The 17,502-nt window shown below is 36.8% G+C and overlaps 1 protein-coding gene across 4 annotated transcripts in view; it reads right to left on the bottom strand.

The window, feature by feature from the left end:
- SLCO6A1 (solute carrier organic anion transporter family member 6A1) overlaps positions 1-17,502 on the bottom strand; it is a 139,836-nt gene that overhangs the window by 71,491 nt on the left and 50,843 nt on the right. For 3 of the 4 annotated variants that reach the window (XM_008014049.3, XM_037985276.2, XM_037985279.2), the window contains one exon: positions 16,440-16,549. The exons of the other annotated variant lie outside the window; for it this stretch is intronic. In XM_008014049.3, coding sequence (XP_008012240.3) covers positions 16,440-16,549 — 110 coding nt within the window. The remainder of the gene's footprint in view (positions 1-16,439; positions 16,550-17,502) is intronic. 4 annotated transcript variants of the gene reach the window in all.

Here is a 17,502-nt window from a genome sequence, read left to right as displayed (position 1 = left end):
AACCGGGCAGCAGGAGGTGAGTGGCAGGCGAGGGAGCCAAGCTGCGCTCTGCCTCCTGTTAGATCAGCAGAAGCATTAAATTCTCGAAGGAGCACAAACCCTATTGTGAACTGCACATGCGAGGGATTTAGGTTGTGCGATCCCAATGAGAATCTAATACCTGTTTATCTGTCACTGTCTCCCATCACCCCCAGATGGGATGGTCTAGTGGCAGGAAAACAAGTTCAGGGCTCCCACTGATTGTACATTATGGTGAGTATGTAATAATAAATAGAAATAAAGTGCACAGTAAAAGCCATGAGTTTGATTCATCCCAAAACCAGTGCCTCCACCCTGGAAAAAATGTGTTCCACAAAACTGGTCCCTGGTGCCAAAAATGTTGGGGACTGCTGCTCTAGTTGACCCCAAGTATAGTTGAGAGGGACAAGTCCTGTCCAAATTATATTTTCATGAGCAAAATATATTTTGTATTGTTTTAAGCTACTAAGTTATAGGGTAGTTTATTATGCAGCAGTAGATAACTAGTATACCTCAAATAATCACAAACACTTGATATTATTAGCTGACTTCCAAAATGTTGCCATGGTAACAAGTATAAAGTAGTACCCCTATGCTTTATTTCCTATTTCTCTAATTTCAAATCTAATTGAAACTTTCTTTACACAATTTTTAGCTATTTGGGATTCTTTTTGTGTGCATGAACTGGCTCTTTCTGTTAGGCTTCCTGAAATTCGGGGGTAGATTTTCTAAAAATTCCTTGTTAATTCTAAACATTAATCACTTGGATTTAGATATCTGTCACCCATCTATTAATGTGGTCTACAGTTTGTTTCACAGAACAGAAATCCTTGACTTGATATATCTAATCCATAAAGTTCGTATTCATATTTAATACTATTGCAATCTTGCTTAACATTTTCCCACGTCTATGCCACAAAAGTATTTCTTTCATTTTTAACATTAACTGTGTTTTATCTAATCACATTTTATTAACCTGGAAATTACCTTTGTACATAATATGAGTTAGAAATCCATGGTCATTTTTTCATAAATAGCCAAATTGGCTATCACATCTACTGAACAATTATCTTTGCAGTGACTCTTTTATCACATAGCAAGTTCTTATGTATAATATTTAATCTGTTGCTGAATTCTCAGTTCTGTTACATTGATCTATTAATCTTTATTAAGGAAATGCTACACTGTTTTTACTACTGTGGTTTTTATAGTGAGTCTTAATGTGAAATTGGCCCAGTGCGCTTCATTTTAGCTATCCCTTCCCTTATTCTGACATACAAATTTTATAATCAGTTTCTCATTTTCTTAAAAAAAAATTTTTTTTTGCCATAGTGTTGATTATACTTGCATTGGATTCATAGATTATTTAAGGAAAAACTAACCTGTATGAAGATTGTCATTTTAAACATTATCATGGTTTATCTATCAATTTATCCCAGTCATCTTTAATAATGTTGCATAAAGTTTTAATTTTTTCATGAAGATTTTTAGCATCTCTGAATAAATTTCTGAATTAGAGTTTTGTGATTTTTACTTTATTATCTAATTTTAAATGTAGGTGATTATTTTTATTTATTCTATAGTTTCTTATTTTACCTTTATTTTCTATTATTTTATGTAGTAGATTCAAATATTAACTAGAGAATTACAGCTTTTTTTCATAGGTTCTTCTAATTCACAAATGCTATTTATTCATTTATTTTAAAATAATTATTGAGAACTGAATATTAAGCACACCTACCCTAATGAGAGTTATAGCTATGTTCTATGATTTTATATAAAAATATCGGTCTGTACTAGCTACAACAGGCAGAATAAGAAACAAATCTAGTTTTTAATCTTGGCCCTGGAACTGATTTTTGGAGCATCAATAAGCAAATCACCGTTTCTCCGTATCTCATTTTTAGGAAATACTATATTACTCTAGGCAGATTTCTGGATTTAGAGTCAAATACAACACTTATTCTTATGCTCTTAGCCTCAATTAAGCCACCAGTAATAGATATGTGTGTCTGTGTGTGCATAGCATTTTTTTTTTTGAAAATCACTCATTCTCTTTAAATTACTGGTTCACTACCTGTAAAATAGAAACAATAATATCTATTTTTCTGAGTGGTTATGAGAATTGAATATTTGTAGTGGTTTAATACAACTTCTGGCACATAGCAAGTGTCCAGTGAAAATACACATTAATTTCTTAATTTATAAAATTAAGGGATTGCACTGGATTACGAGATTTGTTGTTCGTAAACTTTAGCGTGCCTTGAATTATCTGCATGGCATAAAACACAGATCGCAGCTCCCATTCCAGATGTCTGAATCTGGAGTCTGGAGTAGGACCTCAGAATTTGCATTTCTAATAAATTCCCATGTGATGTTGACGTTACTGGTCTGGAAATCACACAGAATCACTGCACTAGATAATTTTTGTGTTTAAGCTCTTTTAGATTAAAAGGAACAGACACTGTTAATTCCACTGATGCAATTTATCATAAGGTTAAACATAAAAGTAAGAAAACTAATACACTTTCTCAGTAGCTAAACAATTCAGCATTCATAAAGAAATGAGACAACAGGCTGGGCACAGTGGCTCACGGCTGTCATCCCAGCACTTTGGGAGGCCGAGGCGGGTGGATCACGAGGTCCGGAGTTCGAGACCAGCCTGGCCAACATGGTAGAGAAATCCCGTCTCTACTAAAAATACAAAAATTAGGCCGGGCGCGGTGGCTCACGCCTTGTAATCCCAGCACTTTGAGAGGTCAAAGCGGGCGGATTACAAGGTCAAGAGATGGAGACAATCCTGGCTAACACTGTGAAACCCCGTCTCTACTAAAAATACAAAAAATTAGCCAGGCGTGGTGGCAGGCACCTGTAGTCCCAGCTACTCGGGAGGCTGAGGCAGGAGAATGGTGTGAACGCAGACGGCGGAGGTTGCAGTGAGCCGAGATCGCGCCACTGCACTCCAGCCTGGTGACAGAGTGCAACTCCGTCTCAAAAAAAGAAAGAAAAAAAGAAATGAGACATCATTCAGAGTAAGTCTTAATTGCTTCAAAGACCCAGATATTCAACTTACTTCTGTTTCCTTATTGTGTATTCGTCTAGGTCTATTTTAGCTAGTGACTATTTTCTTCATATTTACTTCTCTTTCTCAACGGCCTTTGTACTTTTACTTTTGCTGTCAATTTATCAAAGTTGTGTTGTTTGAGTTTCCCACTCTTCCTCTTATTTATACTTTCTCCCAAAAGAGGAATTGACTAGATTAGTCACTCTTCAACAAGGTGTCCTTACTGGACATTTTTCTCAAATTAGGACATTTCCCAGGTTTAGGGGTAATCTAAAAATTGCTTTATTGGGCTCAAGTGCTGATGCCAAAAACTATAATAGTTTTGACTAAAACATTTAGACTACATTATACACAGCATGGTAACCGATGCACAAGGAAATATTTCTGGGCACTGTATTCTGAAAGGGACTGTGAGAATAGTAAATATTAAGAATGCCACAGATTCCCTTCCAATAAAATACCCAGGATTTCCTGCATTTTTATAAGTCTATTTCTTTTCTTTGATATAAATATGAGAGGCAAAGGTGAAAGCCAGATAGATATACAAATAAACGTACAAAGAGTTTTATGCAGTGAACTCAGGCTCAATTCTGACAGATATTGATATGCAAAGGGAGAAATCAGAATAGTGTTGTACAGTAGCAGACAGTTCTATTCAACCATCCCTATCTCGCAGTACTGTGGCTATTAGGTAGCCCTTGTTAATCACAGAATTTGTCTACAACCAAGGTTTTTTCCACATGAGAAGGGGTTCATTCTGGTCTAGGAGTAGGTACTCCTACATGTGCTTACTTAGTAAGAGTCTAAAATAAGAGTAGGATCTGCAAATATATAAAGTATAAGGTATAAAGGCTGCAGAAAAGTAGTTTTAATTTCAAGATAGTCCTCTAATAGAAGTCAGAAACAAATGAGGAGGAAATAAGAGCAGAGGAATGTTGTAGGGAGGAAAGGGTTTGTAGAGTCTCAACCAGGGTTCATTGAAGGTGGGACATATAGCGTTCCAGCTAAATCTAGAATTTTATCTTTCAAGCATTGATTTACTGCCTACCCTAATCAAGTTTGCATGGTGGAAGACACTGATTCTGCCAGTAAAAGACCTTTCCTTAGAGACAAAAAGGAGGAAAACACATTAAAGAGGAGACTAACAAGTCACTTTGCTGTCTTTGTTTTACTGTGTAATTTAACTTCTTATTTGACCTCTTCTTGATTCTTTATGCTAAATACCCATAATTACCCATGGAAAATAAGTAATGGCTCATCAGTCTGTCCATCAGAATAAAATATCTCCTCTAGAAAATGCTGCTAATTGCAAATTCAAATTTTTTGTTGGCTAGATCTGCTGGCATTTCACCTCCTTTATTTTCAGAAAAACCAGTTTATTTAGAGTCACACGTAGGAGATGATTCAGAGACTAAAACTACTACAAAATGTTCTGACCTAAATACAAGTGATAACTATAATTTTGTTTTCTTTCATTTTGTTTTCAGCTTTCATTTTAGGTTTACATGGGTAAATTGCATGTCATAAGAGGGTGTGGTTCAGAAAATTTTGTCACTCAGATAATCAGAATAATACTCAACAGGTAGGTTTTTTCAGGGCTCACCCATCTCTCACCCTGTACTTTCAAATAGACCCCAGTGACTATTGTTCCCTTCTTTGTGTCCATGTGTACTCATTGTTTAGCTCCCACTTATAAGTGAGAACATGAGGTATTTTATTTTCTGTTTTTGCCTCAATTTGCTTAGGATAATAACCTCCAGCTCTTTCCATGTTCCAGTGGAAATTAAAATCTCATTTTTGTATAGCAGCATAGTATTCCATGGTGTATATATACTCCATTTTCTTTATCCATTTCACCACTAATGAGCATCTAGGTGGATTCCATGTCTTTGCTGTTGTGAATACTACTGTTATGAACTATGCATGCATATGTCTTTATGATAGAACGATTTATATTCCTTTGGGTTTATATCCAGTAATGGAATTGCTGGGTCTAATGGTAGTTCTGTTTTAACTTCTTTGAGGAATTGCCACACTGCTTTCCACAATGGCTGAAGTAATTTATATTTCCTCTAGTGGTGTTTAAGAGTTCCTTTTCTCTGCAACCACACCAGCATCTGTAATTTTTTCACTTTTTAAAATAGCCGCTTTTGCTGCTGTGCAATGGTATCTCATTGTGGTTTTGATTTGATTTTCCCTAAGAATGAGCGACATTGAGCATTTTTCATATATTTCTTGACCACATGTATGTTTTCGTTTGAAAACATACTTTTGAAAAATTTTTTCAATTTTTATTGGACAAATATTTTATTGTCAATTTTTAAAGCACAATAAAAATATGTTCTTTGCCCATTTTATAGTGGGGTTGTTTGGGATTATTTTGCTTGCTGATTTGTTTGAGTTCTTAATAGACCTTTGTCAGATATACAGTTTGTAAATATTTTCTCCTATTCTGTAGGTTGTCTGTGTACTCTGGTGATAGTTTCTTTTGCTATGCAGAACACTTTAGTTTAATTAAGTCCCGCTTGTCAATTTTTGTTTTTGTCGTGATTGCTTTCAGAGTCTCGGTCGTGTCTTTCCCTGGGCCAACATCCAGAACAGTATTTCCTAGATTTTCTTTTATGGTTTTTATACTTTAGATCTTACGTGTAAATCTTTAATCCATCTTGAGTTGATTTTTTTATATGGTGAAAGGTAGGGGTCCAGTTTCAATTCCACATATAGCTAGCCAGTTATTCCAGCATCATTTATTGAACAGGGAGTCATTTGCCCATTGCTTGTTTTCGGTGGCTTTGTTGAAGATCAGACGGTTGTAGGTGTGCATCTTTATTTCTGTGTTTTCTATTCTGTTCCATTGGTCTATGTGTCTGTTTATGTACCAGTACCATGTTGTTTTAGGAGCCTTGTAGTATATTTGGAAGTCGGGTAGTGTCATCCTCCAGCTTTGTTCTTTTCGCTTAGGATTGCTTTTGCCCTTCAGGATTTTTGTTGTTGATGATGTTCCAAATGAATTCTAGATTTTTTTTTTTTTTTTTTTTTTTTACTAATTCTGTGAAAAATGTCATTGGTAGTTCATTAGGAATAGTATTAAATCTGTAAATAGCTTTGGGCAGAATGGCCATTTTAACTATATTGATTCTTCCTATTCATGAGTATGGAATATTTTTCCATTTGTTTTTGTTGTCTTTGATTTCTTTCAGCAGCGTTTTATAGTTCTCCTTGTATAGATCTTTCAACATCCTGGTTAGTTGTATTCCTAGGTATTTTAGTCTTTTTGTGGCTATCGTGAATGGGATTGCATTCTTGATTTGGCTCTCAGCTTGGACATTATTGGTGTAGAGAAATGCTACTGATTTCTGTACACTGATTTTGTATCCTGAAACTTTGCTGAAGTTGTTTATGAAATCTAGGAGCCACTGAGAAGATACTATGGGGCTTTCTAGGTATAGTATTATATTGTCTGTAAAGAAAATCAGTTTGACTTCCTCTCTTCCTATTTGGATGCCCTTTATTTCTTTCTCTTGTCTGATTGCTCTGGCCGGGACTTCCAATACTGTGTTGAATAGGAGTGGTGAGAAAGGGCATCCTTGTCTTGTTCCAGTTTTCAAAGGGGAATATTTCTAGCTTTTGCCCATTCAGTATGATGTTGGTTATGGGTTTGTCATAGATGACTCTTAATATTTTGAGGTATGTACCTTAAATGCCTAGTTTGTTGAAAGTTATTTCTTTTTCTTTTTTCTTTCTGCCTTGAGACAGAGTCTCAGTCTGTCGCCCGGGCTGGAGTACCGTGAAGTGATCTTGGCTCACTGCAACCTTTACCTTCTGGGTTCGAGTGATTCTCCTGCCTCAGTCTCCTGAGTGACTGGGATTACAGGCACCAGCCACTACGCCCTGCTAATTTTTTGTATTTTTGGTGGAGACAGAGTTTCACCATGTTGGCCAGACTGGTCTCAAACTCCTGACCTCGTGATTCCCCAACTCGGCCTCCCAAAGTGCTGGGATTATAGGCGTGAGCCACCACGCCCCGCCCTGTTGAAAGTTTTTAACCCAAAAGGATATTGAACTTTATCAAAAGGACTTTCTGCATCTATTGAGATGATCATGTGCTTTTGTTTTTAGTTCTGTTTATGTAGTGAATCATGTTTAGTGATTTGTGTATGTTGAACCAACCTCGCATCCCAGAAATAAAGCCTACTTAATTGTGGTGTTTTCGTTTTTTGATGTGAGCGTGGATTCAGTTTGCTAGTATTTTGTTGAGAATGTTTCACCTATGTTCATCAGGGATATTGGCCTGTAGCATTCTTATTTCATTTGTGTCTCTGCCAGGTTTTGGTATCAGAATGATTTTGGCCTCATAGAATGTGTTAAGGAGGAGTCTCTCCCCCTTGATTTTTTTAGACTAGTTTCAGTAGGATTGGTTATCAGCTCTTCTTTATGTGTCTAGTAGAATTTGGCTGTGAATCTGTCTCATGCAGAGTCTTTTCTGGTTCATTGGTTTGTTTTTAAATAATTGATTCAATTTTGGAACACAATACTTGTCAGTTCAGGGTTTCATTTTCTTCCTGGTTCAATCTTAGGAGGTTGTATACTTCCTGAAATTTATCCGTTTCTTCCAGATTTTCTAGTCTGTGTGCATAGCGGTGTTTGTAATAGTTTCTGAGGGTTTTTGTATAACTGTGAGGTTGGTGGTAATTTCCCCTTTGTCATTTCTGATTGTGTTTATTTATATCTTGTCCCTTTTCTTCTTTATTTGTCTAGCTAATGTGTGCATAGCGGTGTTTGTAATAGTTTCTGAGGGTTTTTGTATAACTGTGAGGTTGGTGGTAATTTCCCCTTTGTCATTTCTGATTGTGTTTATTTATATCTTGTCCCTTTTCTTCTTTATTTGTCTAGCTAATGGTTTATCAATCTTATTTATTCTAAGAACAAACATTTTGTTTCATTGATCTTTTTATGGTTTTTCTCATCTTTGTTTTGTTCAGTTCAGCTCTGATTTTGTTTCCTTCTTTTCTTCTGCTACTTTTGGAGTTGGTTTGTTCTTGTTTTTAAAGTTTCCCTAGGTGTGATGTTAGATTGTTAATTTGAGATGTTGTAACTTTTTTTATGTGAGTGTTTAGCACTATAAACTTCCTTTTTAACAATACTTTAGTTGTGTTCCAGAGATTCTGGTATGTTGTATCTTTGTTTTCATTACTTTCAAAGAATTTCTTGATTTCTGCCTTAATTTTATTGTTTACCCAAAAGACATTCAGGAGCAGATTGTTTAATTTCCATGTAATTGTATGGTTTTGAGAGATCTTCTTGATATCAATTTCTATTTTTATTGCACTGTTGTTTGACAGTGCAGTTGGTATGATTTCATTTTATTTGAATTTGTTAAGAATTGTTTTATAGCTGATTGTGTGGTCAATTTTAGAGGATGTACCATGTGCAGATGAGAAGAATGTATATTTTTTTTTGGTTAGATGGAGTGTTCCATAGAAGTCCGTTAGGTACGTTTGGTCAAGTGTCAAGTTTAGGTCCCAAATATCTTTGTTAGTGTTCTGCGTCAGTGATCTGTCCAATACCGTCAGTGGGGGTGTTGAAGTCTCCCACTATTATTGTGTAGTTATCTAAGTCTCTTCATAAGTCTCTAAGAACTTTTTTTTATGAGTCTGGGCATTCCAGTGTTGTTTGCATATATATTTAAGGGAGTTAGATCTTCTTGATGAATTGTACCCTTTATCATTATGTAATGCCCTCCTTTGTCCTTTTTGATTATTGTTGGTTTAAAGTTGGTTTTGTCTGAAATAAGAACAGCAATCCCTGCTCTGTTTTGCTTTCCATTTGCTTGATAGATATTTCTCCATCCTTTTACTTTGAGCCTATGGGTGTCCTTGCATGTGAGATGGGTCTCTTGAAGATAGCATACAGTTAGGTCTTGCTTCATTATCCAACTTGACAGTCTGTGCCTTTTAAGTGGGAGCTATAATCCATTTCTGTTCAAGGTTAATATTCACATGTGTGGATTTGATCCTATCATTGTGTGGTTAGCTGGTTGTTATGTAGACTTGATTGTGTATTTGCTTTATAGTGTCAATAGTCCATGTACTTGAGTGCATTTTTGTGGTGGTCAGTAATGGTGTTTCGTTTCCATGTTTAGCATCCCCTTAGGAACTTCTTCTAAGACGGGCCTGCTGGTAACAAATTCCCTTAGCATTTGCTTGCCTAAAATGGATTTTATTTCTCCTTGGCTTATGATGCTTAGTTTGGTTGGATATGAAATTTTTGGTTCTAATTTCTTTTCTTTAAAATTCTTGAATATAGACCCCCAATCTCTTCTGGTTGTAGAGTTTCTGCTGACAGGTCTACTGTTAGCCTGATGGGGTTCCCTTTGTGCGTGACCTTTCCCTTCACTCTAGCTGCCTTTAGTGTTTTTTATTTTGCATTGACCTTGGAGGATCTGATAACTATGTCTCTTGGGGATAGTTATCTTGTATAATATCTCACAAGGGTACTCTGAATTTCCAGATTTTTATATTGACCTCCCTAGTGAGATTGGGGACATTTTTGTAGACAATATCCTCAAATATGTTTTCCAAGTTGCTTGTTATTTCTCCCTGTCTTTCAGGGATGCCAGTGAGTCATAGATTTGGTCTATTAACATAACCTCATATTTCTTTGAGGTTTTGTTCATTTTGTAAAATTCTTTTTCATTTTTGTTTGAATTAATTCAAACCACTGGTCTTCAACCTCTGAGATTCTTTCCTCAACTAATAATACTCCAGATTATGTTATGAAATTCTTGTACTGAGTTTTTCAGCGATATCATCTAGATTTGGTTCTTTCTTAAAATTGCTACTTCATCTTTCATCACTTCCATCATTTTACTAGATTCCTTATATTCCTTGGGATGGGTTTCAGCATTCTTCTGAATATCTAAAATCTTCATTTCCATGCAGATTCTGAATTCTGTCATTTCAGCCATTTCGTCCTTGTGAATAAGCATTGCTGGGGAGCTAGTGAAGTTGTTTGGAAGTAAAAAGAGTGTGTGGGCTAGGTTCCTTTAACCATGGTGTAATTTGACTAGAGTCAATTGACTTCATTTCTGGATGTTTTCAGGGGGCCAAGGCTTTGTGCAGCATCTTTATTTGTGACAGAATTCCTGTGCTTGGTTTCACAGCAGAATATATTAGCCAAGTATTTTTGGTGTTGAAGTTTGGGCTGCAATCCAGTAGATGGCACTTAAGCATCGTGGCCTGTAGGTGGACTCTTGCTCAACCATGCAGCTCCTCTGTATTTCCTTGTATTGGCAGCCATGCTCTCTCAGTGCTCTGAGAGTGTGGGCTCCTTTCCCACAAGCACTGGCTGCAGATCTCAGCTTGGCATTTCTGGGGTGTGCACCATAGCCCTGGGGCAAGCTCATGCTTTGTCTTCTCTCCCTGGCTTGGAGGCACCGGGGGCGAGGATCTTGCCAGTGGCAATCGCAGAGGGCCTTTCACTAGTCTCTTGGGGCTCCACTCCAGAGAAACACAGAGCAGTAGCCAATTGGTATGATTAGCCCAAGTTGTAGCAGCTATGTTGCAGGCCCAAGATGAGGTGCCCTGCCTAGTAGTGGACAGGGGGTTCACAGGCAAGAAAGACAGGCCTTTTCTCCACAGGGCAGCCATGGCATGCTGGAGGTGTGAGTAAAGCACTCAGACCCTTGATCTCTTTCCTTACCAAAGATAGTAACTGTGGTACCGCTGGAGCAGCAAGGGCAGAGGGGCTGTGAGTTGTCTCTGGAATTTCCTCCCCAGAGAAATGCAGAGCCATCACCAACCGAAGGGCTCAGGTTGGGGCAGGGTGACCGTGCAGAAAGACCTTGCCCAGTGAGAAGTCACAGGGGCAGGATTCCATGTGGAAAACAATCTGGTCGCTTTTATATAAGGAAGCTTCACTGCACAGGAGGCCTGCAATAGTTCTTAAGCTCACTGCTCCCTATCGAGCCTGAGGGGAGCAGAGTGTCAAAAATGGCAGGCCTGTCTGTTACCTCTGGGAGCCCCATCCCAGGGATAAACAGAGCTGCTACCAGTCTGAGAGCTCAGGCAGGGGTGGGTTGGCTATGCTAGCATCCCACACCAGTGGGCTTTGTCTGGCGAGGTGTAGTGGAGGCTAGGCCCTCAGTTCATCTGCTTATCAGCACTGTGGATATGGCCCCTATTCTGGGGGCTTGTGAGAGAACCTGGCCTCCTTTATTGGCAGAAACACAGCTGCTAGCATAGAGGTATTCAGGAGTCCTCTGCCCTGGGATTTAGCATGTGCCTGAACAGCAGCTCTTCCCGTGCCTGAACAGCAGCTCTCACAGGCTCCATGCAGCTCTTCATGTCAGTCTGGAGACCCTGGATGGAGTGGCTTGGGGGAATCTCCTGTGCCCAGGGTTGCAAAGATCTGTGGCGGAAGTGTGGGACCCTGGGGGCTCTCACTTACTTGCTGTTTCCCCTCCATGGGGAGCCTACCATGGCTCTACACCAATCCCAGGTGGGCAACTGTCCTGTCTCAGAATTCCCTCTTCTCCATGGGTCATGTTACTTCCTATATGAATCCCAATGTGTCCTCCTGGACAAGCCAGTTGATAAGCTAGTGTTTACTTGCCACTCTATCTCCTCTCCGTGAAAGCAGGATACACTAGCTGCTTCTAGTCAGACATCTTGGCACTCTCTAATAGAGTTTTGAACATTATGTTATTTAAATAGGATTTATATTGATTCTTCTTTCTACAATACCAATAGGAAGATGACTAAATAATTTGGACAGCAGCTTTTTTGATTTATTTTGTCAACAATTAACAGTCACATAGCAATAATAGCTCACATTCATTTTGTCTTTTACAGTTGACAAGATTTTTAATATCATACTATTCATTGACACTTCCTTGTTCATCTGAGTCCTATTATGCAAATATATAGTCCCTCTAATAAGGCAGGAAACTTACATGTGAAATGAAGAAAAAGGATAAGAGGGTTGAGCTCTCTGTTCCACACACTTAGAGGGAGGCTTTCCTCTATAAAATCTTATTCCTTACCACCAAATTCCATACAGGATTTTTTTTCTTTTTTTTTTTTTTTCTTTTTGCTTTTCCATGACATTTCCTAACATCCAAACTTTATGTTTTTATTCTTTTTTAAACGTTTCTAATCCAGTTTATTCTTATAGTTATAGAGAGGTAGCTTTTGTTCTTATCCTCTGTTCTAGTTTCTGTTCTTAAAGTCTAATTCCAACTACTTTTACATTTATAACTTTTAACCTCGTGGATATTACAACTTCATAAAAACGTTAAATATTTTGTATTTGTTTTAGCTTTTATATTTTATTTTACTTGCATCTATTTTATCTACTTTAAAACTATTAAAATTACTGACAGTTTCTTTTTTTTATTATACTTTATGTTCTAGGGTACCTGTGCACAACGTGCAGATTTGTTACATATGTATACATGTGCCATGTTGGTGTGCTGCACCCATTAACTCGTCATTCACATTAGGTATATCTCCTAATGCTATCCCTCCCCCCTCCCCCCTCCCCCCTCCCTCCACCCCACAATAGGCCCCCGTGTGTGATGTTCCCCTCCCTGTGTCCAAGTGATCTCATTGTTCAATTCCCACCTATGAGTGAGAACTTGTGGTGTTTGGTTTTCTGTTCTTGCGATAGTTTGCTGAGAATGATGGTTTTCAGCTGCATCCATGTCCCTACAAAGGACACAAACTCATCCTTTTTTATGGCTGCATAGTATTCCATGGTGTATATGTGCCATATTTTCTTAATCCAGTCTGTCACTGATGGACATTTGGGTTAATTCCAAGTCTTTGCTATTGTGAATAGTGCTGCAATAAACATATGTGTGCATGTGTCTTTATAGCAGTATGATTTATAATCCTTTGGGTATATACCCAGTAATGGGATGGCTGGGTCAAATGGTATTTCCAGTTCTAGATCCTTGAGGAATCGCCACTGTTTTCCACAATGGTTGAACTAGTTTACAGTCCCACCAACAGTGTGATCGTGTTCCTATTTCTCATAAACTCTTTCGTTTCCTTTGTGGAAAAATGTTTTAAAAAATATAATGACCTGCAAGAAACATAAGAGTAGATAATCCATTCAAAAAATAGTTAATTTTCTGTCTCACTTTAATAAAAATTCATTACAAGAAAAGACTATTTTTTAAAACTCTATGCCTAGACACTCAGGAGAAGTATGTTTAAGCCAGCTCCTAGTCAATAAGTCTTATAATGATGGTGACACATGATTTCTTTGTTGGAAGGATTTTCTAGTAGTCCTTGTGTCAAGAGTTTCGAAACAGCCATTGGATTTCAAGAAAATGATCCAAACCAAATGTCATGAACCAGGAGGGATAGAACTATAGAATTAATAGAGAAAGACAATTGGCCTTTAGCAAATTAAGTTCCTCAAACTACTCTTTTTTAGTTTTTTTATTTTCCAGTCAATTTTCCACTCTTTTATTAAGATAAAAGGAAACTTTAGTTATGTAATTTCCCCTAATTTTTTGTGCAATTATTTCCCTAATCAAATCAGAGATATCTCACATAAGCCCAGTTCAAGATCAGCCTGGGCAACACAGTGAGATTTCTCTACATAAAATTTAAAAATTAGCTGGGTATGGTGATGTGCACCTACAGTCCCAGCTACTCAGGAGACTGAGGGAGACTGAGGTTGCAGTGAGCCATGATCATGCTGCTACATTCCAGCCTGGGTGACAGAGTGAGACTGTGTTTCAAAAAAAAAAAAAGGAAAATAATCAAACATTTTAAAAATTCTTTTGAACATTCTTATGGTAGTAGTTTACATGAAGTCTTTGTTTACTACATCCAACATCTGAGCGACCTCAGAGATAGTTTGTACTGACTTTTTTCTTTATATGAGTCACATTTTCTTCTTTCTTTGCATTTTTCATGAGATTTTGTTGAAAATTGGACACTTCAAATAATACGTTGTAGCTTTTCTGGATTCTGACTTCCACCCGCAGGAGTTGCGTTGTTGCTATTTTCTGTCTTTTGTTTATTACTTTTCAGGACTAATTAAATAAATTCTATCTCCCTGAGAGTGTGCAGCCACTGAAGCCTATGTTCTATTTTTAATCATTTTCTTCATTTTTAAGTCTGGGTTCCCAGGAGTCGCCCCGGATCAGCATACCTTGATGGCCACCCAATAATTGGGCAGGGGTTTTACTTAAATGTCTTGAGTCAGTAGGGCTTCCAATTTTTGCTGAGGGGATCTGTACATGGATTGGATCACATATTCAAGTTTCAGGCAGTTTACAGGCTGCTTTGACTTTCACTTTTTGTTTATGTAGGGACTTGTGCTCAGCCAGGAACCAGCAGGTAACTGGGGCCATCTCTGACCTCTCCTGAGTGTGGGAACCCTTTCAGATCCCCATGAATATATTAAAGCTTTCAAAGCCCAGTATCATTGGCCAGATGTATATTTTACATTTTTGGCTGGTTTACTGTTTACCCTAACCAGTATTGCTGCCTTCGGTGGCTGTGATGCCGGCCTTTTCCAAAGTTTTGCCACCAATATTGTAATTGCTAACTAAATGACCCAGGACTTTTCCATGGAGCTCTAAACTAGATCAACCACGTCAAGTGGCAGGAAGACCATTAGCCTTCACTGTTACCAAGACATGGAGGGTAGGGAAGGAAGAAAAGACAATGGATGCAGTCCCAAATTTAAACGCCACAGACCCTACTCTTCTAACCGATGTTCAATAACACTTGAATAAGTGCTTTCAATTTACTGTATGCCTTTGGTTAATTTCCAGAGTTTCAAAATAGTTGGTGACAATTCTGCCACTTTTACTACCACATTTTGGAGGTCAGGATTTTCCACGTTTCTCACTCTGAAATTCTAAAAGTTCCACCTTCTGATAAACTTTAAAAAGAAATCACATATCATCTAGTTATCTACTCAGATAGATGTTATTCAGAAGTCTAAGATTGTTACCAGGCATTATATTATTTTATATCCTGTCTAACAATAATGATAATAAAATCCTCCATTTCCAAGTAAGAAGAATTGGAATTGGCTTTTTTTTTTTCCTTTCTGGCAGTAAACTTAAAACAAAAAAACCTTAAAACACTCATGTTTAAATTTTTTGAAGTGTTTTTAATAATTGTGTGTTAATTTTTAACAATATGAAAGAAATTATAACTAATTGGCTTCTGTATTGTTAAAATATATATACATGTAATATTTTGATAAAAATTAAAGCTAAATAAAAATCCGAATTAAATGCAACCAATTAGGAGGGATGGTTTTTGATTTGATTAAAAGATAAACACAGAATAGAAACAAGTAAACATATTTCTGATTTTATACAACATATACATTTGTTTTAGGATTAAACCAGTATAACAAAAAGAATACACACACACACACACACACACGCACACATATACATATATCTCATTATGTTATAACAAAGATCAATGAAAGCATTAAGGAGGGAGAAACCCATTTTGCCTGGGAATATAAGGTAAGATTTGACAAAGAGTTTTTCTGATAATAGAAAAGAGAGAGAACGACATTTTAAATACAGAGATTGGCATCTACCAAAATACAGGACTATAAAATTACCTAATGTTTCCAGGAAAGACCAAGTGGCTGGAATGTAGAGGAGATAGGGATAAAATGCTAAGAAAATGGGATAAGAAAATTCAGTGGATGCTACTGCAAAGGATCTTCAAAGTCCTACTAAAAGGTATGAAATTCATCTATCAAGTAATCTGAGAAATGACTTGATAAAATCTGTATATGAGAAATACAATTCTGCAAACAACAGAATGGATGAAGTTATGAATAGCAGAAGAGAAAACAAATGAAAAGTCAAATCATTATTTAAAAGTTGGTGTTTTTTAACTCCACAATGTCTATATTGTAGACCTTGTTTCACTTAGAAAAACAAAGATTTTCTTCATTTAATATTGAGATATTTTCCACAAAACATGATGTTTGTGGGACTATTTTTCAACTTCTAGAGTTCTGAGTCACTTAAACATAATAAAAAAGATAATGTTGATACATACATATCATCCCATTAAATGCCTTATTTATTTCTGCAGACAAAAAATAAACACAAAATAATATAAAACTAAAAGAAATGGAAGGAAAATATCTGGTGCCAATCTCTGACACCAGCTAAGTTATTAGCAAAGCCAGCCCTATGTTTTATTATCTGTAAAGTGAATAAGTTAGTTAAAAGACTTCAAAAGTCTCACCCAGATTTAGGTTGAACCCTTTATGGGTATTTTCATAAGTTCACTATTAGAAAATTACACAGGTCAACTTAGTTGGCTTGTTCAAGCAAACTATTTTACTTTACCCAAAAAACAGCACATAAATCCTTGATACTAGTTCCAACTTGCAGATCTTTAAGTTTGCTGTCAAACAAATGAAGCTGTTTACGTTTTGCAGCTTTTATCCGTGTTGAACCTATATATAAACAAGTAAAAAAACTTATGACATATTCAAATGACTAAAACCCATACATAAAACATACATACACACCCTAATACATTTAGTTGATCCTGAAATAGCAAATGAGTTATTTTTGAACAAGCTAAAGTCAATCTCATTAATTAAAAGACACAATCTTCTAAAACAGTGTTGTCCTGAAGAACATTCTGTAATAATGAAAACTTTCCATATCTGCACAGTCCAATACTGTAGCCACTGTCTACACGTGGTTATTAAATACTTGAAATGTAGCTCCTATGACTGGGTAAATAAAATTTTACTTTATTTTAAAATTTAGCCACACTTTATTTGCTCTAAAATATGAGGAAATAATCTTTGGATATAACTAAAGCTATTTTGTGCCAATGAAATGTACTATAATCAGGAGAGTATTTGATTTCTTTGACTTTAGATGTATTTTTCAGTGTTTCCAAGAAAATTTTAACAGTTATTATTTTATCTTACAAAAATTCTAAGGTAGTCAATACATTAAATGCTAGGTAAGTAGATTTAAATATGCTTCAGTTTTCAAGACACTGTATGAACTATACATATAAAGCATTATTAAAAGGAAATAATGAGAAACAAAAATATGCACTAATTATAATGAAATTCTGGGCCAGTTGTGGTGGCTTACACCTGTAATCTCAATGCGTTGTGAAGCTAAGGTGGAAAGATAGCTTAAGGCCAGGGGTTTAAGACTAGTCTGGGCAACATAACAAGACTCTATCTCTAGAAAGAAAAGCAAAACTTTTAAAAACTTGCTGAGCATGGTGGCATGCACCTGTAGTCCAAGCTACTCTGGAGGTGAGGCAGGAGGATGACTTGAGCCCAGAAGTTTGAGGCTGCAATGATCTGTGATCATACCACTGTACTCAGCCTGAGTGACAGAGGAAGGCCCTGTCTCAAAACTAAATAAAAAGAAGAAG

This window comes from Chlorocebus sabaeus, chromosome 23 (assembly GCF_047675955.1).
Source record: "Chlorocebus sabaeus isolate Y175 chromosome 23, mChlSab1.0.hap1, whole genome shotgun sequence".
In the NCBI taxonomy this organism is placed as follows: Eukaryota; Metazoa; Chordata; class Mammalia; order Primates; family Cercopithecidae; genus Chlorocebus; species Chlorocebus sabaeus.
The sequence above is the reverse complement of the archived record's forward strand: the minus strand, read 5'-3'. Positions and strand labels throughout refer to the sequence as shown.